The sequence below is a fragment of the Paramisgurnus dabryanus genome, chromosome 8 (genome assembly GCF_030506205.2).
Source record: "Paramisgurnus dabryanus chromosome 8, PD_genome_1.1, whole genome shotgun sequence".
NCBI lineage: Eukaryota > Metazoa > Chordata > Actinopteri > Cypriniformes > Cobitidae > Paramisgurnus > Paramisgurnus dabryanus.
In genome coordinates, this window is record NC_133344.1 from 10505749 (window position 1) to 10533279 (window position 27531).

Below are 27531 nucleotides of genomic sequence, written 5' to 3' on the forward strand. Positions count from 1 at the left end.
TTTAACTGTTTTGAGTCAATTTGATGATTTACAGCAACTCCATCTATAAAGAATGAGTCTTCACTGCTGTTTGAGGCTTTAGTGACATCAACTTGATTTACAGTCTTTTTTAGATTTCGTGTGCGCTGAATTTTCACTGATTTGCAGCATTTTTGGAAGTGGTTCCATTTGTTGCACTTATGACATTGCTGGCCATATGCAGGACATTTCTCCCGTTTTGCTTCGTGGTTGCTTCCACAATTGCTACAATTATGAATTTGTTGTGGGGCAAACTTGTCTAATCTGTGTTTGGGAGTACGAAACGGTTTTCTTTTCACCATTTGTTGAACACTGTCCACATTTGTCATGTTGTGCTTTGGTCCAGCAAGCGTTTTAGTGTGCTGGTCAGTTAGTTCATGTATTTGGCATATTTCAATGGCTTTTGTCAATGTTAGCTCATTGTCACGCAACAGGAGTTTTCTCATTCCATCGTTAAGTATTCCGCACACGAGTCGATCTCTTATCAGTTCTTCCTGTAAATCTCCAAACCTGCAACTTTGTGCTTTGTTTCGTAGGTCACTTACATATGCCTCGATTGTTTCTCCTGGCTTTTGGTCTCGTGTATTAAATTTGTGTCTTTCCATCGTTATGTTTGTTTGTGGGCTGCAAAGTTCGCGAAACTTGCGTTTCAAACATTCCGGGTCCTCGCGTGATTCGGCCTGGGTAATTATTCGTCGGTTTTCACCCTCGCCCGCATACACAGCGGGTGCATAGACGAACGTTCGCTCGCGCTCGATTGCCTCCGAGCCGGCTAGATTAAGCAGTATGAATGCTTTCGTTCGAGGCTCTTTCTCTGAGTGTGCAGCAGCAATGAATATGTCGAATTCCTGCTCAAACACACGCCAATTTTCGGCGACATTACCATCAAATACAAGAGGGTCAGGTCTGCGGAACCCTTCAGCCATTATTTATTGTGCGATGAATAACGATGGCTTACTGTGTGTGTGCCTGTTGCTTTTCCTCGCTGCTTTCACGATGTTGTGCAGACCACTTCTGACACCATGTTGAATGACGAGTGGCAAGGCAAAATCCTTTTTAACAACAGTATCTTTACTTAGAGACATGCAGGAGTTTCATATACAATATACCAACTTCAACACTGCAGCGCCAACCTGCGCATGCGTATAAAACAGCTTTAGGATCTTAGTCTGCTCAGATTTAAAGCTACAGAACACTGCTATGTTCTACACATGGCGTCAGTTGTTACTAGAGATGTTTGGGCGGTCCATTTGGATCACGTGAAGAACCTCAGCCAATCATTATGAGATGTGACGTCAGAGGCGGGCTTTCCCTTCACGTACTTTTGTAGATAGACAAATTAAGATTACATTTTAATTTGTTCATTCATATCAACAGCCTTAGTAGAGATAAATATTAGTAAAATTGTCAGTAACATGTAAATATATTTTAATTGTTGAATTTATGATTAAATTATTTAATTATTTGATTAATTTAAAGTAGAAACATAAGCGTGCTTAACATCCAGTTTTATTTAAATATGTCAACGTGATGTTCTTCATCTAGTAAACCACACTGAACACTAAATTCTGTATGACATCTGTAGTACTGAAGATCTGTAAGGCCTTACTTCATAAATAATGTTTTAATAGTAAAAAGTGACTGATCACACTTACGTAACTGATCTGGATTCACAGAATAAAACAAATCAAACTGCAAACAAATTACAAACAGCAGTTTTATTTTCTTAAAGAAAAATAATATTCATTTTTGTGAGCTCTTATGTCAGCAACACAAAAACTAAGCCCGAGATGAAAATTGACTTTACCTGTAATGTTTTAGATGTCAGATAATGTTGAATTTCCTTAACTAGTGAATAATCACAATCCTTAATGATTTGTAATATATTGAAAAACTAAATTGTTAGGAAAGTCTTTGCAATAGCTTTGTAAAATGTGTCATTTTTGGGCTGAAGTGTCCTTGCTTTACAACATTTTTACTATCAGGTGCAACCACCAGCATGAATTTAAAATTAATAGGGTAAAATGCTACGGATTACGCTATGGATTACTTTCACCATCGGATACAACAACATTTAACCAGTAGTTTATAAAAAGCCATTTCAGATGAGACAAGGATCAAATAGATTTTAGTTTTTTTAAACTTTATGATGGCAGGGAGACCACCACATAGGCCCCCACCTTTAGCGAGGGACCCCAAAAATGTATCAGTCTGAGCAGGTAACTCTTATTATTACTGTTTGTCTGAACAAATACATCCAGATATTAAAATTATTATCATCAAATTCAGCTCAAAGTTCATGTTTTTCCTTAGGAGTAACTGGGTGTAGAAAGGGCCGCTTAAAAGATGCTCACTGCAAACATGAAAAGTGATCTAAAAGTTTAACAGTTTTAAATGATTTAGGAAACTTACCCATTTATTCTCCTTTGCTAATGTTACAAAAACTTTAATTAAAAATCTAAATTTACACAAAATTTGTTTTACAGAAATATTCAGGTATTACATAAAAGGCATACATGAACACATTGTGTACCTTTGTCCTAAACAACAGATGACAGACAGGTGAAGGACTGTAAGAGTATAAATGTCACTTTCATAATGGTTATTTCACACACACACACACGCACGCACGCACACAGTGAGATCAGGATGTCTTCAAGTCTCTGTTGATTGTGTTGACTGATGTCTCTCTTCCTCTTTCACTGCTTCTGTTCAGAAAAGCTGTGAAAACACACAACCTGTTATCAGATTTTTTCAGAAGTTATTTACATGAAAATGCATGTTGCTGTTTTATTGCCTCTTGGTATAACTAAAATATCACATAGTCTGATGAAGGTGTTGACACAGTTTCATGCATATGATATAATATACAATTTAGTAAAATGAAGGGAAATATTAAGGCTTAATTTGTAAACATTAGTTATTAATTAACTAATGAACAATTAGAATAGAACAATTTCTACACCCTTCTTCTCTTAGTTTGGTTAATATTTAAATATATGTTGCTAAAATTGCTAAATGCTAATGCACATTTATTTGTTTCATTTTTACAATGTGAAAACTGACACCTGGTTCAGATTGTTTTCAACCGACTGCTATCACTTTTTTATGTATATGAGGAAAAGTCACTCTCAGGTTAAATATGGCATACCCCAGGCATCAGTTCTAGGCCCTATGCTTGTGATATTAATGTTATATGCGTTACAATATGATATTAATGTTATATGCGTTACCTCTAGGAGACCTTATCAAGTAAAACATAACATAAGTTTTCACTGTTATGCAGGTGATTACTCAGCTTTAGATCTCCTCACATACTAGCGAACCCACCAGTTTTCTAAGCTAACAGACTGTATTAGCGATATCAGACAGTGACTAGATGGCAAATAACTTCCTTATACTAAACTCTTATAAGACAAAGATACTTCTTATTGAATGAATCGCTACAAACTAATTATGTCAGATTACAAGTTACTCATAGACGGCTGCACCGTTGTGCCATCCTCCATAATCAAGAACCTCTGCCTCACAGCATTCTTACGTCTTAGAAATATCTAAAAAATACACAATGTTACCAGGAGTTATAATGTTACTGCGCCAGAGGTTGAAGTGCTGATGTAACCCTGTTAAAAATGTGACATAAATAAGAATAAATAGTTAAAAGCTGCATAAATAAGTTTAAAAAGTTAAATGATTCGTTTAATGAAGTTTATTCATGAGAATTAAAAATGTTAAAAATGTTAAAACAGCAATTTAATGTCTAAAGATTAAAAGCATGCTGACAGAAAATTCAGTTCACCACCCCTTTAACGGGCTAGTGACGTAAGTGCGTCACGTTAGCGACGCTGCAGCAGAGATCTGCGGGAGAGAGCAGAAGAGAGATCGGAGAGAACGAACTCTGTTTAATAAGCAGAGAAAAGAGTGTAAAAGTTGATTTTGCAGTTAAAAAACATAACTTACCTGATCGGGGATTGACAGGGATTTTATGTGATCTTAGCCACAACAGTTTTGGTGAGTTTGAGTTGTTTTTTGCACTTTGCTGTGTCACATGTTTTTACTTTCTCTAGCAGAGAGTTAATAGTAAAACGTAGCTGTTTACAAGTTTTGCCATAAGTTGTTTACCAGTTAAAATTTTGAGTTTATGAAAACTGTGAATGTTATAAAAGTGAAAGTATGCTTTGTAAATGAAAGATGTGTTATGTATTTATGTGGAGACGGAGCGGTGAGTTAAATGAGAGCGCTCCGCCGCCATTTTGGAGTGAAAAAGCACCGTAGCAATAACTTTACAACTCAGAGACTGTGGAACATTTAATTGTGTGATTTGAAGAGTTAAAAATTAATTTATTGTGCTTATGACCTGTTATACAGGTCAGGTTTTTTTATGTGCTTAATTTGAGGCTCGATCGGAGCGAGGATTGATCTGCAGTGTGCGGGTGTGCACACGTGCGGACGGGATTCAAGATGGCGAGCCAGACCCAGATTTGCATATCTTCATCACATCAGTGAGGAAATCTTTTGAGTACAGTGACTCGCTGCCAGAGCGGTAGGAGTATATTTGAGAAATTGTTTTTGGATCGAATTGAACTCTGATTGAACTATTTTTGCGGACTGAATCGAACTGAAACTCTTTGAACTGAATAATTGAACTCCCATTTGAACTCGGACTGAATTAAAGGGACACACTTCTATTTTCACATTGAGTTCATATGTTGAAATGTGATTTGAAATGTGATTTGTGATTTTGAAATCTGATTTGATATGTTTTTGAAATGTTTATGGGTTATTTTGATTTGATTGTGTAAATTGAAGGTATTTTCCTACCTGTAAAAGAAAAAGGGTTTATTCAAGAAGAAAAATAGGATCCAAAAATAGGTTCAACTTAGGAAAAGACCGGTCTAACTTAAAATAGTCCAATTAAAAGTGCCTAGGTGAACTAAATAACACAAAGAGTGAAATACAATTTATTTTTATTTCTTTAATCTTTTATACTTACCTCTACTTACCTCAATATTGATAACCTGCAGGGTATATTTTTTGTTTTACATTTTTATATTTCTGTATATATTCATGTGTTTTACATTCAGTAAATAGCCGGCCTTTTGTATTTAAAGTAACGGTCTCTGGTGTAGTGATTTTTGCTCCCCCACTCCTTAGAACCTAGAACTGGTCCAGTAGCGCAGACAGTGGTGTGATACCAGTGCTACAACATTGCTACAACTTGGCGAGCCAGCCAGGAGTGGCATAGAGCATTTAAAATTTGGAACCAGAGACCGTATAGTATTGCTATCAGTGATTAATTATGGACGTTATTCAAACGAGCAGTGTGAAAATCTCCAACTCGGTCATAGTTAGTGGTATAGCCGATACAGAAGCCGATGAAGAACTATGTGATTTCCTGAAACAATATGGTTCCATTCAAAGGGTAATTCCAGTAGATTCCGCTGAGCCAGCGTCAGACAAACAGGTCATAGTAGAGTATGTACATGGTGCAGCTATGCAATCTCTCTTACCTTCATTGCCATACAAACTAGACAGTAAGACCCAGGCTGATGTTACTTATCACATTAGAGCCTTAGCCAGTGTTTACACACCTGTAGCTAGCAAAACAGCCACACAGACTTACCTTTCAGAGTTAAGGGACATAGCAAGACAAACTGGCAAAGACTTTGCAGCTGTCCTTAGAGAAGAGCTCTCTGCCATCAGTGAGAGTGTTGATCTAGATCAGTCAGAAACCCAAAGTGAAGATTTAGAACAGAACTCACCTGCTGTTCTAGAGAGAAATAGTTCTGAAAATGCTGCACAGGCAAGCCCCCTGCCCAGTACCACAACGGGGCAGCATGTTCAACACCATTGGTCCTCATTACTATCTAGAGAAAAGACACAGCCTGCTCTGAAACTTTCTGACGTCAACCCACCTGACATACAAAAAGTAATAGTCGAGCACATAGTGAGAAATGAAGATTCTGCTCTGCAAGTGCACACTTCGTTGAGACTCAGACCTTTCTCTGGGCGTTTCCCACGGCCCAATAATGAAGTAGATTATGAGACGTGGCGTTCCAGTGTGGAACTTCTCCTTAAAGACACAACGCAGTCCAACCTTTACAAGTCAAGAAAGCTTCTTGAAAGTCTCTTATCACCTGCCATCGATATTGTGAAACACTTGACACCTGAATCCCCCCTTTATGAGTACTTGGAGATCCTGGACTCTGCTTTCGGCACTGTTGAGGACGGAGATGACCTTTTTGCAAAGTACCTTAACACAATGCAAGATAACGGTGAGAAACCATCAGCTTATCTACAACGGCTGCAGGCGATGCTGAACACCACCCTCAGGAGGGGAGGTGTAATTGCAAGTGACCTTGACCGACATCTTCTCAGACAGTTTGTCAGAGGCTGCTGGGACAACATCCTAATAGCCGAACTCCAGCTAGAGCAAAAGAAACAGAACCCACCTACCTTTGCTGAACTTCTCCTATTACTCCGCGTAGCAGAAGATAAACGTACTTCTAAGGCATCCCGCATGAAACAGCACCTCAATATTGCAAAACCAAAAGTGTCTTCTTATTATCAAGGTATTTATGTGCAAAGTGAAGAAGACTGCAGCCCATCTCAGCCAGCTCTTGGTCACAGATCCGAAATCCAAGACCTAAAGAAACAAATAGCAGATCTACAGTCCCAGCTCACACGTATCACACAGAAAGACAGTAGAAAAGCTAAATCAGCTGCCAGACCAGTAGTTCCCCAAACAGCTATCACTCCAACATCTCAAAAGCCGCACCACAGCCGAGATGAAAACAAAAACTCAAGCAACAGACCAAAGCCCTGGTATTGCTTTAGATGTGGTGAGGACGGACACATCAAACCTCAGTGTGAAAGTGAGCCGAACCCATCTCTTGTAGCTGAGAAGAGGAAGCAGCTGAGAGAAAAACAGTTAACGTGGGACATTGAAAATGGAGCTTCAAAGCCTGATAATTTAAACTAGACCCAGTTCCGGTTGTGGGACAAACGGGGACTGGAACACAGACAAAGTGTCCCAAAAAGAAGCTGCACAGAGCCTGTGTGTATTCTCACACACAAAAACAGACAGTGACCCTGCCAAAAGGGCTGATTGGAGCCAAGTGCACCGCACAATTGACCATAGGTAACAAAGATTGCAGATGCTTGTTAGATTCAGGCTCTCAAGTAACAACGATCCCCAACTCTTTCTATTTAAAGAACCTGTCACACTTACCTATGAATTCCTTAAATGATTTGCTTGAAGTGGAAGGAGCCAACGGCCAAAGCGTCCCTTACCTTGGCTATGTTGAGACCACCATCAAATTCCCAAAGAGCTTGCTTGGAGCTGACATTGAAGTGCCCACATTAGTTTTAGTTGTACCTGACATGCGCTCCACCTTGTCATCAGTGCTTATAGGCACAAACACTTTGGATGTTCTCTATGAAAAATATGCAGACATCTCTCCTCAGAAATATGAGTCTCTTCCCTACGGCTATAAAGTTGTCTTAAAGACCCTTGAAATCAGGAAAAGACAGTCTGTTGATTCCAGTCTAGGAGAGGTGAGGCTTCATAGTAGGGACTTTGAGACCATTGCAGCTGGACAGACAAAAGTCCTTGAAGGATCAGTGAGCCGCAGGACAATTGATGTTGGAAAGTGGGTGATGGTAGCGTCACCGAAGTCATCTTCTCTGCCAGGTGGCATCCTGGTGACCGACAGCTTGGTAAGCCTACCACCAAAACTACCACGCTGTATCCCAGTCATGCTCAAGAATGAGTCACATCATGATATCACCCTATCTCCTAAAGCTGTAATAGCAGAGATACACGCTATCAAGAGCGTTCAATCAATTAAGATCCCTGATTCAGACCCTCCCACAAAACCTGACCAAAACTTAAATCTCAACTTTGACTTCACTGACTCTCCTGTACCCAATGAGTGGAAAGAGAGGATAACTGATAAATTAAGTTCCATGCCAGAGGTGTTTGCATTGCACGAGCTCGATTTTGGTCGCACTGACAAAATAAAGCACCACATAACCCTTAGTGACGAGACAACCTTCAAACATAGGCCAAGACCCATACACCCCCAAGACATAGAGGCTGTGCGTAACCATCTCCAGCAACTCCTCGATGCAGAAGTCATTCGTGAATCGGAGTCGCCCTTCTCCTCACCGATTGTCGTTGTCAGGAAAAAGAATGGCGATGTTAGACTCTGCATAGACTACAGAAAATTGAACAGCCAAACAGTAAAAGATTCGTACGCCTTACCTAATCTTGAGGAGTCATTTTCGGCATTGACCGGGTCCAGGTGGTTCTCGGTGCTTGATCTCAAATCAGGCTTTTACCAAATAGAGATGGAGGAAGCAGACAAACATAAAACCGCATTCGTCTGCCCACTAGGATTCTTCGAATTCAACAGGATGCCTCAGGGGATCACGAATGCCCCTAGCACGTTCCAGAGGCTTATGGAGCGCTGTATGGGAGAGTTGAATTTGAAGCAAGCCCTAGTTTTCCTTGATGACCTCATCATTTTCTCCTCGACACTGGAGGAACACGAGGAAAGGTTGATGCGCGTGCTCCACCAATTAAAAGAGTTTGGCTTAAAACTGTCACCAGGGAAATGCAAGTTCTTCCAAACTTCTGTAAAATACCTCGGTCACATTGTGTCTGAAAATGGCATCGAAACTGATCCAGATAAAGTAGCAGCATTAAAAACCTGGCCAAAACCCAACAACCTGAAAGAGCTAAGAACCTTCCTGGGCTTCTGCGGTTATTACCGCCGGTTTGTAAAAGACTACTCAAAAATTGTGAAGCCACTCAACGAGCTCACTTCTGGCTACCCGCCGCTGAGAAAGCGCATTAAAACCGTAGGGAACCCAGAGAAATACTACAACCCAAAAGACCTCTTTGGTGACCGATGGACGCCTGCTTGCCAGACAGCGTTCGACACCATAATCGAAAAACTGACAACAGCACCAATCCTCGGGTTTGCTGACCCCAAGCTCCCCTACATTTTACACACTGATGCGAGCACCTCGGGACTCGGTGCTGCCCTTTACCAGGAACAACAAGGGCAGAAGCGGGTGGTTGCTTATGCCAGTCGAGGACTGTCAAAATGTGAGTCCAGGTATCCTGCACATAAATTGGAATTCCTTGCCCTTAAATGGGCAGTGACCGAGAAATTCCAGGACTACCTTTATGGGAATACATTCCTTGCTGTCACCGATAGCAACCCATTAACATATATTCTTACCTCTGCTAAGCTTGACGCCACGAGTTACAGATGGTTAGCCGCCCTGTCGACATTTGATTTCCAGCTACAATACAGAGCCGGTAAGCAAAATCAAGACGCGGACGGGCTATCCAGGCGTCCCCACGGCAAGTTACCTGATGACACATCATCACAAAAAGAGTTGGAAAGAATACAACAATTCACAAAAAGACACTTGTCAGAGGCTGATTATGCACACCTGGATGAAAACACCATCAAAGCTATCTGTGAGAACCACTCAGTTTGCCAAGTGATCAACAATCACTCTGGGGAAACATCACCCAGCACCACCTTGGTTGTGTCACTTGCCCATCATCCAAAGGCTCTCCCACAAAGCTTTGAAGAAGAGGATCAGCTAGGTGGCTTACCTGTCATCCACTCATTAGAACCAGCTGAATTAAGAGACAAGCAAAACTCTGATCCCTGCATCCGTGAAGTACTTAGGCAAGTGGAGTTAGGAGAGAAACCTCCACCATCCTTGAGGAAGGAACTTCCTGAGCTGGGTCTCTTATTAAGAGAGTGGGATAAACTTACTGTCTTAAATGGTGTCTTGTATCGAAAGCGACAGGAGGGTGCTCAAACTCACTACCAGCTTGTACTCCCCCAAGTCCTGAGATCCTTGGTTCTCAAGAGTCTTCATGATGATATGGGCCACATGGGCGTAGAGCGCACTCTAGATCTCGTCCGGAAGCGTTTCTATTGGCCCAAAATGTCAGCTGAGGTGGAAACTAAAGTCAAAACCTGCAATCGCTGCATACGACGTAAGGCTATGCCTGAGAAAGCCGCACCACTTGTCAACATTGTCGCTACAAGACCACTTGAACTTGTATGCATCGACTTTCTCAGTGTGGAACCAGACTCGAGTAACACTAAAGACATTCTGGTCATTACCGACCATTTTACGAAATATGCAGTAGCTGTCCCCACCCCAAATCAGAAAGCCAGGACAGTGGCCAAGAGCCTGTGGGACCACTTTTTTGTCCATTATGGCATCCCCGAAAAACTCCACAGTGACCAAGGTCCCGACTTTGAGTCCCGAACAATAAAGGAACTGTGTGAGCTCATTGGCACTCAAAAGATAAGAACCACCCCTTACCATCCGAGAGGGAACCCTGTAGAACGCTTCAACAGGACCCTGCTCAACATGTTGGGAACTCTCGAGAATCAGAAAAAGAGTCACTGGCGGGATTACGTCAAACCCTTAGTACACGCTTATAATTGTACTAAAAACGAGACAACTGGTTTTACCCCTTACGAGTTAATGTTCGGGCGTCAGCCAAGATTGCCAGTTGACCTAGCCTTCGGCCTACCAGTCAATCACCAGCCAGGCTCACACTCTCAATATGTTCGCAACCTGAAATCCCAACTTGAAGACAGTTACAAAGTAGCAACTGAGAATGCTAAAAAGACAGCCAGTCGCAATAAAGCGAGGTTCGACAAGCATGTCGTTGACTCCACCTTGAAAGAAGGCGACAGAGTCTTAGTCCGAAACGTCCGTCTTAGAGGCAAGCACAAGTTGGCCGACAGGTGGGAGTCCGATGTGTATATTGTCCAGAGACAGTCTGGAGACGTCCCAGTTTATGTTGTGAGGCCTGAGACGAGAGATGGTCCACAAAGAACTCTTCATCGTGACCTCTTGCTGCCATGCGGTTTCCTTCCTGTAACCTCAATTGAAAGTGAGACTAACCCAGCCATGACAGTGAGACGACCAAGAACTCGACAATATCCTAAAAATGACAGTACGGATGGAGCTAATGAGGATGAATCCCAATCTGACTCTGAGGAATATCACTATGATGGACACAGAAACCTACAAGTGGAAACAGTAATGTTTGACCCAACCCCTGAACCCATAGAACACTTACCAGAAAGGATTCAACCGGAACCCTCCAAAGAGTTGACTGCTGTTAAGCAAGGCCCTTCAAACGTAGCCAAAGCTCTTGAAGATGTCCCAGAAGAGACCTATGATCCTGGAACCAATGACTTACCTGATCCTGAAGAGAGCGGCTCAACCGCTGGACAAGAAACTGAAAACTTACCTGAGGAAGATGTGGATAATGTCCATCCTTCTATTCAACCTGCTCAGGAGGACAAGAAGGACACAAGTTTTATGGACCAAAGTGATATCCAAACAGAAGATGACTGTTCTAGAAGACCTATCAGAGATAGAAAAGCAGCTAAAAGATTAACTTACCCTGAGTTAGGGAACCCATTAGTTACTGTAGTTCAGTCTTTATTTCAAACCTTGAGTGAAGTGCTTACAGATTCCCTTAAAGAGCCTAACTTCCAAAAAAACCCTAGAGTTATGACAGTATAGGTTCAGAATGCACAGGGACGTGCATTAGGTAAAGAGGGGAGGATGTAACCCTGTTAAAAATGTGACATAAATAAGAATAAATAGTTAAAAGCTGCATAAATAAGTTTAAAAAGTTAAATGATTCGTTTAATGAAGTTTATTCATGAGAATTAAAAATGTTAAAAATGTTAAAACAGCAATTTAATGTCTAAAGATTAAAAGCATGCTGACAGAAAATTCAGTTCACCACCCCTTTAACGGGCTAGTGACGTAAGTGCGTCACGTTAGCGACGCTGCAGCAGAGATCTGCGGGAGAGAGCAGAAGAGAGATCGGAGAGAACGAACTCTGTTTAATAAGCAGAGAAAAGAGTGTAAAAGTTGATTTTGCAGTTAAAAAACATAACTTACCTGATCGGGGATTGACAGGGATTTTATGTGATCTTAGCCACAACAGTTTTGGTGAGTTTGAGTTGTTTTTTGCACTTTGCTGTGTCACATGTTTTTACTTTCTCTAGCAGAGAGTTAATAGTAAAACGTAGCTGTTTACAAGTTTTGCCATAAGTTGTTTACCAGTTAAAATTTTGAGTTTATGAAAACTGTGAATGTTATAAAAGTGAAAGTATGCTTTGTAAATGAAAGATGTGTTATGTATTTATGTGGAGACGGAGCGGTGAGTTAAATGAGAGCGCTCCGCCGCCATTTTGGAGTGAAAAAGCACCGTAGCAATAACTTTACAACTCAGAGACTGTGGAACATTTAATTGTGTGATTTGAAGAGTTAAAAATTAATTTATTGTGCTTATGACCTGTTATACAGGTCAGGTTTTTTTATGTGCTTAATTTGAGGCTCGATCGGAGCGAGGATTGATCTGCAGTGTGCGGGTGTGCACACGTGCGGACGGGATTCAAGATGGCGAGCCAGACCCAGATTTGCATATCTTCATCACATCAGTGAGGAAATCTTTTGAGTACAGTGACTCGCTGCCAGAGCGGTAGGAGTATATTTGAGAAATTGTTTTTGGATCGAATTGAACTCTGATTGAACTATTTTTGCGGACTGAATCGAACTGAAACTCTTTGAACTGAATAATTGAACTCCCATTTGAACTCGGACTGAATTAAAGGGACACACTTCTATTTTCACATTGAGTTCATATGTTGAAATGTGATTTGAAATGTGATTTATGTGATTTTGAAATCTGATTTGATATGTTTTTGAAATGTTTATGGGTTATTTTGATTTGATTGTGTAAATTGAAGGTATTTTCCTACCTGTAAAAGAAAAAGGGTTTATTCAAGAAAAAAAATAGGATCCAAAAATAGGTTCAACTTAGGAAAAGACCGGTCTAACTTAAAATAGTCCAATTAAAAGTGCCTAGGTGAACTAAATAACACAAAGAGTGAAATACAATTTATTTTTATTTCTTTAATCTTTTATACTTACCTCTACTTACCTCAATATTGATAACCTGCAGGGTATATTTTTTGTTTTACATTTTTATATTTCTGTATATATTCATGTGTTTTACATTCAGTAAATAGCCGGCCTTTTGTATTTAAAGTAACGGTCTCTGGTGTAGTGATTTTTGCTCCCCCACTCCTTAGAACCTAGAACTGGTCCAGTAGCGCAGACAGTGGTGTGATACCAGTGCTACAACATTGCTACACTGAGGTAAGAACACAGTAAAATATTGAAAAACCTTCAATTGTTTTCCTTTAATTGTTTTAACTCATGTTTATGAATTATGTGACTCTGAGCAAATACAGTAACAGTACATTTCTTTAGACTGAAGTAAAACTGATCTCTCTCTTTCCAGAAACACAGAGAAAAAGTGTAAGCATTGAAAATATAATTCATACTGTATATCAGTCAAATATGGGCCACATAAAATACAATTTCAAGAAAAGAAACCTACCGAGACTAAACTAGTGTTTATTATTTCATTTATCCAATTAAAAATATAACTGGATGACAATAAAATTTTTAATATATAATAATTATAAATAATTGCTAGGGCTGTGTATCGCCAACAATTCCCCGATACGATACGTATCCCGATACAAGGGTCCCGATACGATGCGAATCACGATACAAGACTATTTTGAATTACATTTTTGTTCAGAATTTAGTAACATTATTATTATTATTATTATTATTTTTATTATTATTTGTTTATTGTACATTGAATAAGCAGTGTTGTAACAGTTGTGTTTTTGCCATTCATTTAATAGCTATTAGAAATATTTAAAATCCCAGAGTTAGTACTTAACTTATGTTTTTTTAAAAGCAGTTTTACAAAGATGGTGCCTTACTCTTGTCTCTCATTATTCTACATCTATGAATATATCTATAAACATGCAGTCAGACTTAATACTATTTAATAGAAATCAGATAATTAATGTGACAGTTATAGTTTGAAGTAGCTCTGTATCTCTTCTCTAGACATACACTTTTCACATGCAAATCTTTGTCGTGTTTCTTCTCAAATGCGTTAGTACTGTTTTATAAGAGCATGGCTAATAAAGCCCTTTGCAGTAGTATAGGCTAAGACATATGCGCTTTCATACTGAACTCATTGACTTTAATGCGCGCGCGTGAGAGAGACACGAGTACGCGGCTCACTATGCAGACACGTGCGCCAGCGAGACAGACACGCAAAGTGAAAGTATACCCCGCCACCTTTAACTCTACGTACTCCGCGGGACACATGCGTCTTTTCCATATGGATCACGGATCAACAGCAATTCGTCACGTTACTTTCAAAAGTACATCCGAATCGATACGGAAGGTGCTGTATCGATGCGCGCATCGTCAGGCGTCCATGACGATGTATCGTCGTATCGATATTTTGAACACAGCACTAATAATTGCTCACCTTGGCATCAGTTTGTAAAATGAATCATTCGCCATGTCAGAAAGCAGCTTCACTCCTAAATCTCCCAGATTATTCCCATCAAAATCAAGATGTAGCAGATGTGATGGGTTTGATCTCAGAGCTGAAGTCAGAGCAAGACAACCTTCATCTGTGATATTACAATTATATAACCTGCAAAAAACAAATAACACACACACACACACACATCATTCTCACATCAAAAAGCAGATATTTCTCCTAGTCAGATTTTGCTTTATTGTTTATATTACTTACTAATTTAACTGTGCATGTGTCTTATATTGTGAGGCATGAAATGTCTTTACTAGTAAAATTTTTTCTACAATACAAGTAAATTGTTGGAGTGATGCTATGGTATGAACAAAAAATAGAATTATAGGTGTGAGCATGTAGGGTTCAGAACGTGTTTAACAAATATTTCTTAATATCTCTTTGATAACCACAACATGCGTGACTACAAAAAATTATCTTACTTTAGTATCTTCAGTTTACACTGAGGATGCTCCAGTACAGCAGAGAACAGCTTCGCTCCTGAATCTCCAAGAGAATTGTAAGCCATATCCAGTTCTCGCAGGTGTGATGGGTTTGATGTCAGAGCTGAAGTCAGAGCAACACAACCTTCATCTGTGATATTACACCTCCTGAACCTGTAGAAAACAATGACACACACTTCAGTCTCTCACTTCACAGATCCCGTAAAGACTCATGATGTGACCAGGGTTGCTAGATGCAGTTGATGATTTTCAGCCCAAAACCCGCCGAAACGCACAATACCACTAGCCTGGCTAACACCAGACCAGTCTCATAGAGAATGAGACGTAGTCTGGGAACCACATGCTCATTTTCTCGTATTTGAGGCGTGGTTTACGAATGCCCAGAGCCGTTTATTGGGCACTACGAATGTCTATCAAATGCTTCTGTACGTAGCTCATAGCCAAGTGTTCAATTATACCCGATGACGTATATGTAGAGCGACATAAGTTCAAACGTAAACAACTTTTATAGAGTATGTGTGCACACAGCTGAAAGCTATCCAACTAAACTGGCAGCTGTATATTGATAATGAAAAGTAACAACTTAGTGGCACTGTGACAACCACAGTACAGGCATAATGACAATATGATATTAATAAATAACACTTATCATTTATAAGTTAAATGGACTTCGTTGACGACGATGCCTAGCAGGTTGGTTCTATAAAACTCTGTGGTTATCATGTCTTGCAATATCCAAACATCCTTCTTGGATATGAAATTGTTTAACGCCAAACGTTGCTCTTTTTTTTTTAAATAAACTTGCATTCAAAACTACTTAGAACACTATCTAAGGCTGCATTGAAAAGTAACTTTGTGTCTGCTGCAGTGTTGGATTAACAAAACTGCTTCGGTGTGTCGCATAGACGTCATCATCGTCTTGCTGCCCCCTCCCCTTTCTGTGATTGGTTCCCTATTTCAGGGGCAAAATTGGTCCATAGTTTCCATGCTAGACTTGCAGCGTGAATAAATATGCGCGCAAGGCAGCATGGGAAACCCAGGCTACAATACCACCCAAAAAGTTTGATTAACAATAGAGTGCCACAGGGATGACATAAGCCCAATTTTGGCATCTTTACGCTGACTACCGTTAAATATCGCATACAAGGGCAACACTGTCATAACCACAACCTTATTAAAACTTATGCCATTAGTCCATCCACGTCATTGGCGCTCTAAAATTTCCTGCGTGCCAGCGAGTGGAAACAACAAACTCGCTGGTTTTAACCCTCTGCACGCCTAACAACCTCTCTAGTGCAAAGAAATGTCAGAGCTGCGCATATTACAAGTTCAGGTGTAGGGGTGTCACGATTCTCCAAATCCTCGATTCGATTACATTTTCGATTCTAAGGACACAATTCGATTCTCAATATTTTTTCCCCTTTTTTTTGAAAGATAAACATGCTATGTCATTATTATTATTTATTAGTATTAAGTTTATATAGTTTCACATTAACATGCACATTGTGTGCTTTTCCCCGCATGAGAGTTGGTGGGCTTCACTTTACGCAAGAAAGCTTGTAGGATTCCTTCTTGCACGCACATGGACTTAATGCGCGCGTCTTGGACTCCTAACATCTGAAATAAATCCAGCGCGTCATAAGCAGCTGCTCTTCTCTCTGTCTCACGTGCACGCGTTCTCGCATCTGTTCGAAGTCTAAACATAAACTTAAGTAGTAATCCTTATGTATTTGTTCAGTTTTATGCGTTTCCTGTGAGCTGAGGCAAACTATACCTTTTGTTAAAAATTATTACCCGCTGCATCTTGGCGCCTCTCTCACTCTCACGCACGTGCAGAAAGCTGGGCTCTGTCCGAAGTCAGATCACTAGGTAGTAATACTGTTTATGATATGCATTTCAATTTGAGTTGTAGCAATACATCCCTCGTGTTTAAAATATAAATCTCTGAGAGTTTTTTCCCCCGCTTGGCAAGCCGACCGGATGTGACATGGGGCGTGGCAGCATTTTTTAATTCGAAGTTCTAGGTGTGACTTAATTTCTATCGATTAAATTCGAAATCGTGACACCCTTATTCAGGTGCTAAGAGTCGTCCAATATGCACGCATTGAGTCCACGTGCGTGCGAAAAGGAATCCACGCATATTAGTTCACACATGACGCGTTACAGAAACTGAAGCGATCCTAGAAACTATTACAGGACGTGTTTGCAGTCATACACTGGCAATTTTATGGACTTTTCTGGGATCAACATACGGTATGTGTGAATGATCTTACCAAAGTTTCTCCAGTTTACACAGTGAATGCTCCAGTACATGGGCGTCGGAACCATTATACGTGGGTGGGACAGGACCCACCCACTTTTTAAGACCAATGATAATGGACCCACCCACTTTTTCTCTAATTTAGCGCATTTGTCTGTTCACTTATCAAAGCGCTGTTAGTCCAAATCCATTCCACTAGAGCAGGGATCCCTAACCTTTGCTTTTTTTACACCGCGGACCCGTTTCAGCTTTTAAACATAATTCGCAGGGGTGAGTGGACGCTGAGTTGCTGTTCGAACATAGTGCTGAAAAACCTCCTTTGCCAAATGTTTTAAACAGAAGTAAATGTCAAACAACCATGCATTAGGAAAATTAATAACTGCTTTATTTATAGTATATTTTCTATAGACGTGTAAAGCCATATTATAGCGGATTATTTTACTTTCATTGTTTCACGAGTTTGCCTGCCCATTTAGTCTTAATAATTAACGGTAAACGAACTTAGCTTGGTGTTCTTAAAGGCAGCTCAAACCTTAGGTCGGACTCGAGCCCCAAGTTCAAGACACAGAAGAAAAAAGGAGGAGATGATGAGGAGAGATGCCAGAAGAATTGCGTCTGTCGCGGAGGCACAGAGACTCCCATTTTGCTTTTAATGATAATTAACACAGCACTAAATGTGGTTCCTTTCAAACGTTAAAAGTGTAGGCTACTCGTTAAAATATTATTACTGCTGTAAAATTGTTTATTTTGATTATGGAACGATCGCTGGATAATTTTCAAGTTTTTTTTTTACAGAAGCCTGCAATTACTTTTCATTTGCGACATGAACGTCCTCACGTATTGTTATTATTTGCGAGGTACATTTGCAGATAATTCATAAAGTCATACCTCTGTTTAATCGATTGTGTTTTAGAAGAACACATGCTCAAACTCTTATGACAGCATTGTTTCCCGACGGATACCATAAAATAAAGTGATCTCATTTCCAGAATCTCAAATTTATATTTCTCTAAGAGAGAGAAAGAGAAATTGGGTATAACAAATAAAAAAGGTATACAAAAGTTGTATCAGTTTACCTTCATTCGTTTTTCTTACCTTTTATTTCCTCAAAATAAAAAATAAACATTGTAGCCTACTGTCAGCAGAGTAGAGAAAAAAAAATGACACAGAGAAAGATAAATGAAACATGACATCTGTCATTATTTGCAAAATATTTAAAGGGCTATTACCAGAATTTCGACCGTAATAGGCTACTGTCTTTAATTTAATAAACGCAAATGTTCAGGCTAATTAAAAGGAAACATGAAAATGTCATCTATTGCAGTAAATGTATTTTTCGGGGGGGGGGGGATGTGGGGACCCACCCACTTTTCATTTGCTTCCGACGCCCATGCTCCAGTACAGCAGAGAAATGCTCCATTCCTAAATCTCCAAGATTATTCTCAGTCAGATTCAGTTATCTCAGGTGTGATGGGTTTGATCTCAGAGCTGAAGACAGAGCAGCACACGCTTCAGGTGTAATATTACAATTATTCAACCTGTAGAGAACAATTACACACACTTTAGTGTCTCACTTCACAACACATCAGCTCAAGGTCATGAAGATCTTTACAAATCTAAAGCTCAAATTACTGTCAGACAAAGCCTGGTCTGAACCATTTTGTCACATTACAGGACATGATAAGAGAAAGATTCATAAGAACCTTTTATTATTCATATTTTTTAACTTTTAAGTAAATTAAGTGCATATTGTTTACTAAATTCATAATGTCCCAACTATTCTGAGATTGTTTAAACTAAAGTGTGGCATCACGAGAGGGCGTATGCTAGAGGGAAGATACATGTCCTTAAAGCTGCCGTCGGCAACTCGAGGATTGAGCAGTTTCCAAATGTTTACAATTTCATGTCCCTCCCCCACTACCTCCACGCTGTTCAAACCAAAACACCTATGAACTTCAGGCGGATGCACGTGATATTGTAACTGTGCATTCAGACCGCCACCGGCGAGAGCGTCAATAAAAGCTCTGGCTGCCCAGACAACGACGCTAAAGAAAAGTTGTAGTGGACGCTCTGACGCTCGAATGCATTCTCTGAATTCCTCTCAGGTGGAGGTTTCCACCTTCCGATTGGTTGCCGCCGAACAGTCTAATTTATGTTGTTCTATTGGAGCATAGTGTTGGTTTCAGTGAATATGATCAAAAAATATGATCAAATAAGTTGCCGATCGCAGCTTTAAGCAGTGCATGAATTGAGCACATGTGCGAATGTGCATGATAGTGAGACGCAAACACAGAATTACTCCAGAAACACATAAAATTTTATTCCAGAATGGCAGAAAACATTCCTGTGGCTCATTTTGAGAAGTTGTTTTGCCAGTACTGTAACGTGCAGAAACAAACAGAAAATGCTCACTTGGCCGGCACGCGCTCTATACAGCAAGTTGGTTGTTTCGCCATGGGAGACGCCCCATTTAGACTGCCAGCGACTAGCAGTAGCAGAGCGCTGAGATCTTATTCATTTCAATGGAAGCTTGCTGACTTCCGGCACTACGAGCGAAAGTGACCATTGATGACTGGATGGGCACAAGAAAGTTTAGAAAACTTTAACATTTTGCAAATGATGAGCAATTTTGAGAGCTACTACCAATTGGAGCGAAGCAGTGGAGTTCACGTCATCCTTCTTTCGTCAGTTCCTGGAGTAGATTGTACTCCTTTGTTTATGACAACCAGATTTAGAAACGCCTCATTGAAAGAGATGGGCGACAAACAGCAAGAAAGTTGCTGGTGGTCTAAATGAGGCTAAATGTTTTGGATTGAAAGAGGTGAGGTGGCGTTTTTTTTTGCGCAAAATGTGAACGCCCCTATACAGTACAGAAATAGGGTAAATCCCAAAGATAAGCATTTGGTATATCGCAAGAGAAAAAGACACGGGATCCTTGCAGGAAGCTTGCCTTTGTTCAGACCACCAGCGACTTTCTCGCTGTGTCTCGCTCGTCTCTTTCAATGAGGTCATAGGAGGCGTTTCTAAATCTGGTTGTGATAAACAAACAAGTATTGTCCAGAAAGAGAGACGGATGACATGAACATTGCTTCACTTTCATAGGTAGTCGCTCCTGAAAGTTGCTAATTATTTGCATAAAGTTTAACTTTTCTAAACTTGTGAATGTTGCTTAAGCGAGCAAGACAACTGTGCTTACCACAGCTGCTGGACTAGTGATGATTTGCGTCTAATCAAATACAGACAAAGTATTTTTTATATATTTTATTATAGAGATGTTTTTACATATAGCACTCTCTACCCATCATACACTAGAACCCATCATAATGTTAAAGGGACACTCACTTTTTTGGATTATTAGGCTCATTTTCCAGCTTCACTAGAGTTAAACATTTGAGTTTTGATATTTTTCTTATTAATAACTTAACCCTACCTGAAAAGGTTGACAGCTACAACAAATGGAATGAATGGTGTGGTATGAGAGACAAAGGAGACCTGTTGTTATGTCTAGAGAATGGGAGCAGTAAAGAGTTACTCTTTTAAAAGTTAATTTTGATGCTGAAGAGACTTAAGTTATAACTCTGAGACTTTATGTTTGATTATTAAACTACACCTGCTTCCTGGAGAGATTGTTAGAGAACTGTACCAGTAAAAGATCCTTAACCTCTCATGTTGCCACAAAACAGATGTAGATGTTAAAAGAGAGGTGTAAGTCATTATCAGAACTGCAGTATCATGTTCAGATCAAGATCAGATAATGTGAATATCAATCACCTAAATTTAGCAACAACAGATGGACAATAAACACTTTAAATACATTTCATTACTCTATTACATCACAAAACATCATATGATCTTACTTTAGCATCACCAATTTACACTGAGGATTCTCCAGTACAGCAGAGATCAGCTTCGCTCCTAAAACTCCTAGATCATTATCAGACAAATTCAGATCTCTCAGGTGTGATGGGTTTGATGTCAGAGCTGAAGACAGAGCAACCCAACCTTCATCTGTGATATTACAATTCTTCAACCTGTAGAGAACAAAGACACACACATTTCACTCTCTCAGATCACAACACACACACACAGAAGTCTGATCTTAAGCAGTCAGGCCTGTAAGATACTTGACAATTTCACTCTAGCCCCTTTCACACACAGCAATAATAGAAAATGCATCTGGGATTTGTTCAGGATCGCTTGACTTTGGTTCAATTGTACTGCCAATGATTTTCCGGAATCTGTGCCGGGCATTCACACACGTCGCAGCATCTGATGTTTGCTAATTATCCGTGATTTCTCTCTTAAAAAACCACGCACATGCATTTTAGTTTATGACAAAATAATACATTTCCTGGGATCTAACTGCTGTGTAAATGTGGTTTCTGAGAACCACATCATGTGTGAATGATCTTACCAGAGGTTCTCCAGTTTACATTGAGGATTCTCAAGTACAGCAGAGAGATTCTCCATTGCTGAATCTCCAAGATTATTTTCCGTCAGATTCAGATCTCTAAGGTGTGATGGGATTGATTTCAGAGCTGAAGTCAGAGCAACACAACCTTCATCTGTGATATTACATCTCTTCAACCTGTAAAGAACAATGACACAGAGATCAGATCAAGGTCATTGTGAAAGAATATTACAAATGTAAAGCTCAAAACACTGTTAGATAAAGCCTGGTCTGATATTTTGTCATGTTATAGGACATGATTAGATAAAGATCCCAACAGGTAATACTGTTTACGGAGTTCCTAAAGTTTTTACTGTGTTGAGTCTGTTTAATTTAAACAGATGTAGATATTAATAGGATCAAATCATGTGATAATCAATAACACTTCAAAAAGATTTCATGACATTATATATTATGATCTTACTTCAGTATCTGCAGTTTACAGTGAGGATTCTTCAGTATATTAGAGAGCAGCTTCACTACTGAATCTCCAAGATTATTATTAGACAAATCCAGATGTGTCATGTGTGATGGGTTTAATCTCAGAGCTGAAGTCAGAGCTTCACAAGCTTCAGCTGTAAGATTACAACTTGTCAACCTGTAGAGAAATAAACAAATTACGTTGGTTTTATATGACATAATTATGTTTTAAGAATAAAGTGACTGTTTATACTTACTGAAATGATCCGGATTCTTGAATCGCCAAAACTAAAGCTGACCACTGAGATGAAGAGAGTGTGACTTTACTTAATGCATTAATCATATAATTTCGGAATTCTGTCATTAGTGAAACATTACCCAGTTCATTTAGACAGTGAAACAGATTGATGGAATTCTCTGGAGATGGGATGCTATTGATTATATTCTTGATGCACTCGATTGTTTTCTTATTGCTATGACGACTGTAACCTATCTGGATCTTCAGATCATGTATGAGATTCTGATTTGACTTCAGTGACAAACCCATAAGAAAACGAAGAAAGAGATCCAGATGTCCATTTTTACTCTGTAGAGCCTCATCTATAGCTCTCTTATACAGATCATGTATTGAAAATGTAAGTATTTGAATCGGTTTAATTTGATCAAACACATTCACGTTTTTGTTCATAAAAGAGAGGTGCGCATGTAGAGCTGCTAGATGTTCCTGAATGCTCAGATGAACAAAGCTGTAAACTTTCCTCTGACACAAACCAAACTCCTCTCTGAAGATCTGAGTACACAATCCTGAGTACACTGATGCTTCTGCTACATCAATGCCACAATCTCTCAGGTCTTCATCATAGAAGATCAGATTGCCTTTCACAAGCTGCTCAAAAGCCAGTTTACACAGTTTGAAGATCATCTCTTTATTCTTCTTATAGTCCTTCTGATTTTTTACGTTTGTCTGAATGATCAGGAAGTGTGTGTACATTTGAGTGAGAGTCTTGGGGATCTCTTGACTCTTGTCTTCCCTCAATATTCTCTCTAGAACAGTGACTGAAATCCAGGAGAACACTGGGATGTGACACATGATGTAGAGACTCCTGGATGACTTCAGGTGCGAGATGATTTGATCAGACAGACTCTCATCACTGATTCTCTTCCTGAAGTATTCCTCCTTCTGTGGATCACTGAAGCCTCGTACCTCTGTGACTCGATCAACACACTCAGAGGGGATGAGATCAGCTGCTGCTGGTCTGGAGGTGATCCAGATGAGAGCAGAGGGAAACAGATTCCCCTTGATGAGGTTTGTCAGCATCACGTCCACTGAGGTTGATTCACTTACATCACACAACCTCACACTGCTGTGAAAATCCAGAGACAGACGATACTCATCCAAACCATCAAAGATGAACAACACTTTATATTTATCACTGAAGATTTCCATTTCTTTTGTCTCTGGGAAGAAAAGATGAAGAAGATCTAAAAGACTGAGTGTTTTGTCCTTCATCAAATTGATCTCTCTGAAAGGAAGTGGAAATATGAGGTGGACGTCCTGATTCTCTTTCTCTTCAGCCCAGTCCAGAATGAACTTCTGTACAGAGACTGTTTTTCCAATGCCAGCGACTCCCTTTGTTAGCACACTTCTGATGTGTTTGTGTTGTTCAGGTAAAGGTTTAAAGATGTCATTACATTTGATTGGTGTCTCCTCTGCCTCTCCACTTTTACTCTCTGTGATGTTGAGCTCTGTGTAGATTTCATTCAGTAGTGTTGGGTTTCTCTGGTTTGATGTTCCTGGATACAAACACTGAAACTTCTCTCTCAGATTTGATTTAAATGTGTTCAGGACTTCATTAAGTTTAGAGTCACGGCTGTGAAATGAAAACAGAAGTTAGTGAAGTACAGGTATTGAGTAAATTAGATTTTTGAGTCTATAGTTTACCTGAATTCAGGATACAAATATCGTGGTTGATTCACAGACTGCTCAAACTTCATCTTTTTACAGACGGGTTTGGTTATGACCGACCTGGAAGAGAATCAAATACATTTTTGAGATGTAAATTAAACTGAGGGTTTTAAGTAATGTGAACAACACTGTGTTAAAATGTGAAGGTATAATTTCCTACAAATAATTCAAAAATGTCCCATTACTTAACAAATCACACCCCAATATAAAATGTCTAATTAAAATCATATAATTTCTATGAATGTTACGTCACTTTTGGTCAGGCCATCTCTTCATTTCTATTGGTGGATCCATTGATCCACTCTTCATAGACACACAGACTTTGATATCTTCTGATGCTATAACACACAACAAACATGTGAATTTAAATAACGTTTATTTATCCATTTAACAATGATGAGCGATCATTTTATTCACACTTTAAACTCTCACAAATGTGTCTGACTACATTTCATAGATCAAAAATCACTTCACGTAAAGATTAAGCTTGTAACTTACACTGTTTAAATATTACTACGTGTATAAAAGTGATATAGCCACATGTGATATAGTTAAATACAAATAATGGCAAAAATCTGCTAAATAAGTTATGTTTATGAGTAACGGTAATCTGCAAAACACTTTTAGAAAGTAAACACTTTACCGGATTTCGTTAAACCGTTTCCATCACTTCCGGTTCCGCTACCGAAGATAAGCATAACCTGTCCATCAGGTCTGCAGATTAATTAAGTTATTTTCCATTTACTGACATTTAGGGATTTAAACAGAATAAAACGATAAAACAAAGCAACTGTGCCCTCAGTTGTTACTAGAGATGTTTTGGGCGGTCCATTTGGATCACGTGAAGAACCTCAGCCAATCATTATGAGCTGTGACGTCAGAGGCAGCTTTCAGTTTGTGGTTCAGGTTAGATTGCAGCCACATTTTTTTTTATTTGTTCATTAATAAATAACAACAGCTTCATTGGAGATACATATCAGTTATATTCATATCAGTTATATTCGTCACTAAAATGAAAATCTATTTTAGTAGTTAAATTAAAAACGCCACAGAAAGAACATACATTTTTACAAATACAGTATTCTCTCTCTCTCTCTCTCTCTCTCTCTCTCTCTCTCTCTCTCTCTACTTTTATCCATTACATGCAGCAACATAAGCATGACAATCATAAAAGTCATCAAAATTCAAGTCTTAAGTTAAACTGAAAATAAAAACAACATATTGACTGACAAAAAAAAACTAATTATAGAAAACATTATACTATATTACATTATACCAACAGTAGTACTGGTGCTAATGGTGTATACATTTCACCTGTCATTACATTTTCCTACTATGTGGATTTAACTTCAATAACATTGAGTTGATCAGATCAAGTTAGGCTAGGTTGTATGATGGAGCAGAGAAAATGATATCAGGAACCAAGATAAACACAGACAGTGTAGTTCACTCAGTGTCATGTCAATATTTTGAGGGGTTCATTTATAGGTAAAAGAGAAAATAAAACTGTTAAATTGGCACAAACAGGGAAATAGAAAATAACGGCTAAGGGAAACTGATATCTGCTTGTATTACCCATCGAACACTCCTGTGCCTTAACAGAAAAAGTTAAGAAATTGCCTGGGGCAAATATTTTTGTGAGGATAGACCCTAATATAATTAAGGATAATTTGCAATGGCTGTTGAATAAGAAAATAATGCACAACCAAAGATGATAATGGACAAAAATGCAGTCTTTTTTACAGTCTATGGTCTGAGTAGGTAATTCTTACTATGACTATTTGGCTGAATAAAGACATTCAGATATTAAAATCATTATCATCAAACTCCAAATTCAGCTCAAAGTTCATGTTTTCCCTTAGGAGTAATGGGTGTAGAAATGTCCGCTTAGAGAAAACAATATGGTTTTGAATATAGTTATATAGTGTAAAAAATAAATATAATATAGTCTGAGTAAAAACTGAATAATCTTAACACATTTGTTTTTTATTTGCTGAGAGTACAAAAAAATCTTATGCTTATATTATACATCTCTGTAAAACATATACATGAACACATTGTGTACTTTTGAAAACGTACAGCTGTATTTATTTTAGAATTTGTACTTTTATAAACAATTTAACAAACTCACTGCAGTTTCCTCATTAACACAAACCCATTTGAGAAACTCTGTCCTAAACAACAGATCACACACAGGTGAATGACTGTAACAGAAGTTATGTCATTTTAATGTTTATTACTGTTATGTCACACACACACACAAGGATATCTTTAAGTCCCCGTTGCTTGTGTTGACTTAAGTGTCTCTTCCTCTGTTATGTCATCAACAGAAGATTCGGCCAACGATGAAAAGCTGTTAAAATAAACAACCTGTTCTTATATCTGTTCATAATTATGTATTAACCTTATAATGCATCCTTTTTCTGTTCTGCTTTTTTCATATGAAGGTGTATGGTGGTGATATGGCTAGGAACTGTACTCTCATTACGGCATAATGATCAAGGACTTTGCTGCTGCAATGATATACGGTAAGCAGTGCCCGAAAATAATCCCCTGCAATTGCAAGTTATCAAGGGGACAATATTCAGGACAGGTGCTGCGTAATATCATTGCGACTGCTGCAATCATGTTGCAAAGTCCGTGATTATTACGCCAGAATGAGAGTATTAGCTCCTAGCCATATCTGCCTAGAAAATCACAACTTTTCATTTTCTGTTAGTCTTAGTACACGATGTAACTATAGAAGAGTCACATTTTAAAGAGGAAAAATATTGAAACTCTTTGGTCATTTTTGAGCGCGATGCTAATGGCCTCTGCATACACTGTAATTTATAACTTTATGTACATACACAAATGATTGTCAAAGAGCGCTTTAGCATAATAACACTATATGCTAACTGCATTAATTAGCGTTTGTACTCTGCATAATAACATTAAAGTGGATCTGGGCCAGATAAAATACAGCTTAAAGCAGAAAATCCTACAGAGACTACACTATTAAAGTTTATTTACTTCCTATTATCCTATCAAAAGATATTAACTTGACATCAATCGATGACAGTAAAATGATAAATTTGATAAATACAAACCTTGACCTTTTGCGAGTCGACGTCACAGTTACGTCACGCGCGCATGTGGTGGCAGAAAAACAGTGGAAATGAATGAGACACGAGTGAAACGAACAATATAACTCACTAGAAAATGTTTTGTTGTGCTGTTGAGTGTCAGAATAGGAATGCCAAAATAGATGACCTTCATTTTTATAGTATAGGCTACCGTCATCGAAGACACCATTTGAAGATAAACGTAGGGGTTTATGGTTGCAATAAAAGCCCTCAACCGGACAGACTGGAGTGATGAAATCATCTGAAAATCTTTTAATTATTTGAATAGAAAATAATTAGAGAAGATATCCGGTGTTCTTTTGAAGTCTGATCCCTCTATGTGTTTCTTATAGCGTTTTCA

General features: G+C 38.9%; 1 protein-coding gene across 5 annotated transcripts; it reads right to left on the reverse strand.

Moving 5' to 3' along the window:
* Positions 1-2628: 2628 nt before the first annotated feature.
* LOC135771809 (NACHT, LRR and PYD domains-containing protein 3-like) lies at positions 2629-27440 on the reverse strand. Of its 5 annotated transcripts, none has more exons than XM_065282173.1 (10): positions 24710-27440; positions 24320-24404; positions 24043-24126; positions 22358-23971; positions 22105-22278; positions 21645-21818; positions 21088-21261; positions 14950-15123; positions 14459-14629; positions 2629-2739 (listed from the first exon to the last, which is right to left on the reverse strand). In XM_065282173.1, exons 1-10 carry the CDS (start codon positions 24762-24764, stop codon positions 2718-2720), a joined length of 2727 nt encoding a protein of 908 aa, XP_065138245.1. In that variant the 5' UTR covers positions 24765-27440; the 3' UTR covers positions 2629-2717. The 5 variants fall into 5 exon arrangements, 2 of the variants coding, with proteins under 2 accessions (XP_065138245.1, XP_065138246.1); XR_010543063.1 differs by lacking the exons at positions 2629-2739; positions 14459-14629 and adding exons at positions 17244-17269; positions 18621-18718 and having other exon boundaries at positions 14985-15123; XR_010543062.1 differs by lacking the exons at positions 2629-2739; positions 14459-14629 and adding exons at positions 17244-17269; positions 18621-18768 and having other exon boundaries at positions 14985-15123.
* Positions 27441-27531: the final 91 nt, after the last annotated feature.

Coding starts and splice junctions, on each gene's coding strand:
- LOC135771809 (XM_065282173.1), bottom strand. CDS start 24,764: ATGCTTATCTTCGGTAGCGGAACCGGAAGTGATGGAAACGGTTTAACG. Junction 14,630..14,949: donor TGTAAACTGAAGATACTAAA/GTAAGATAATTT, acceptor TGTTTTTTGCAG/GTTATATAATTGTAATATCA. Junction 2,740..14,458: donor TTTTACAAACTGATGCCAAG/GTGAGCAATTAT, acceptor GTGTTTTCACAG/CTTTTCTGAACAGAAGCAGT.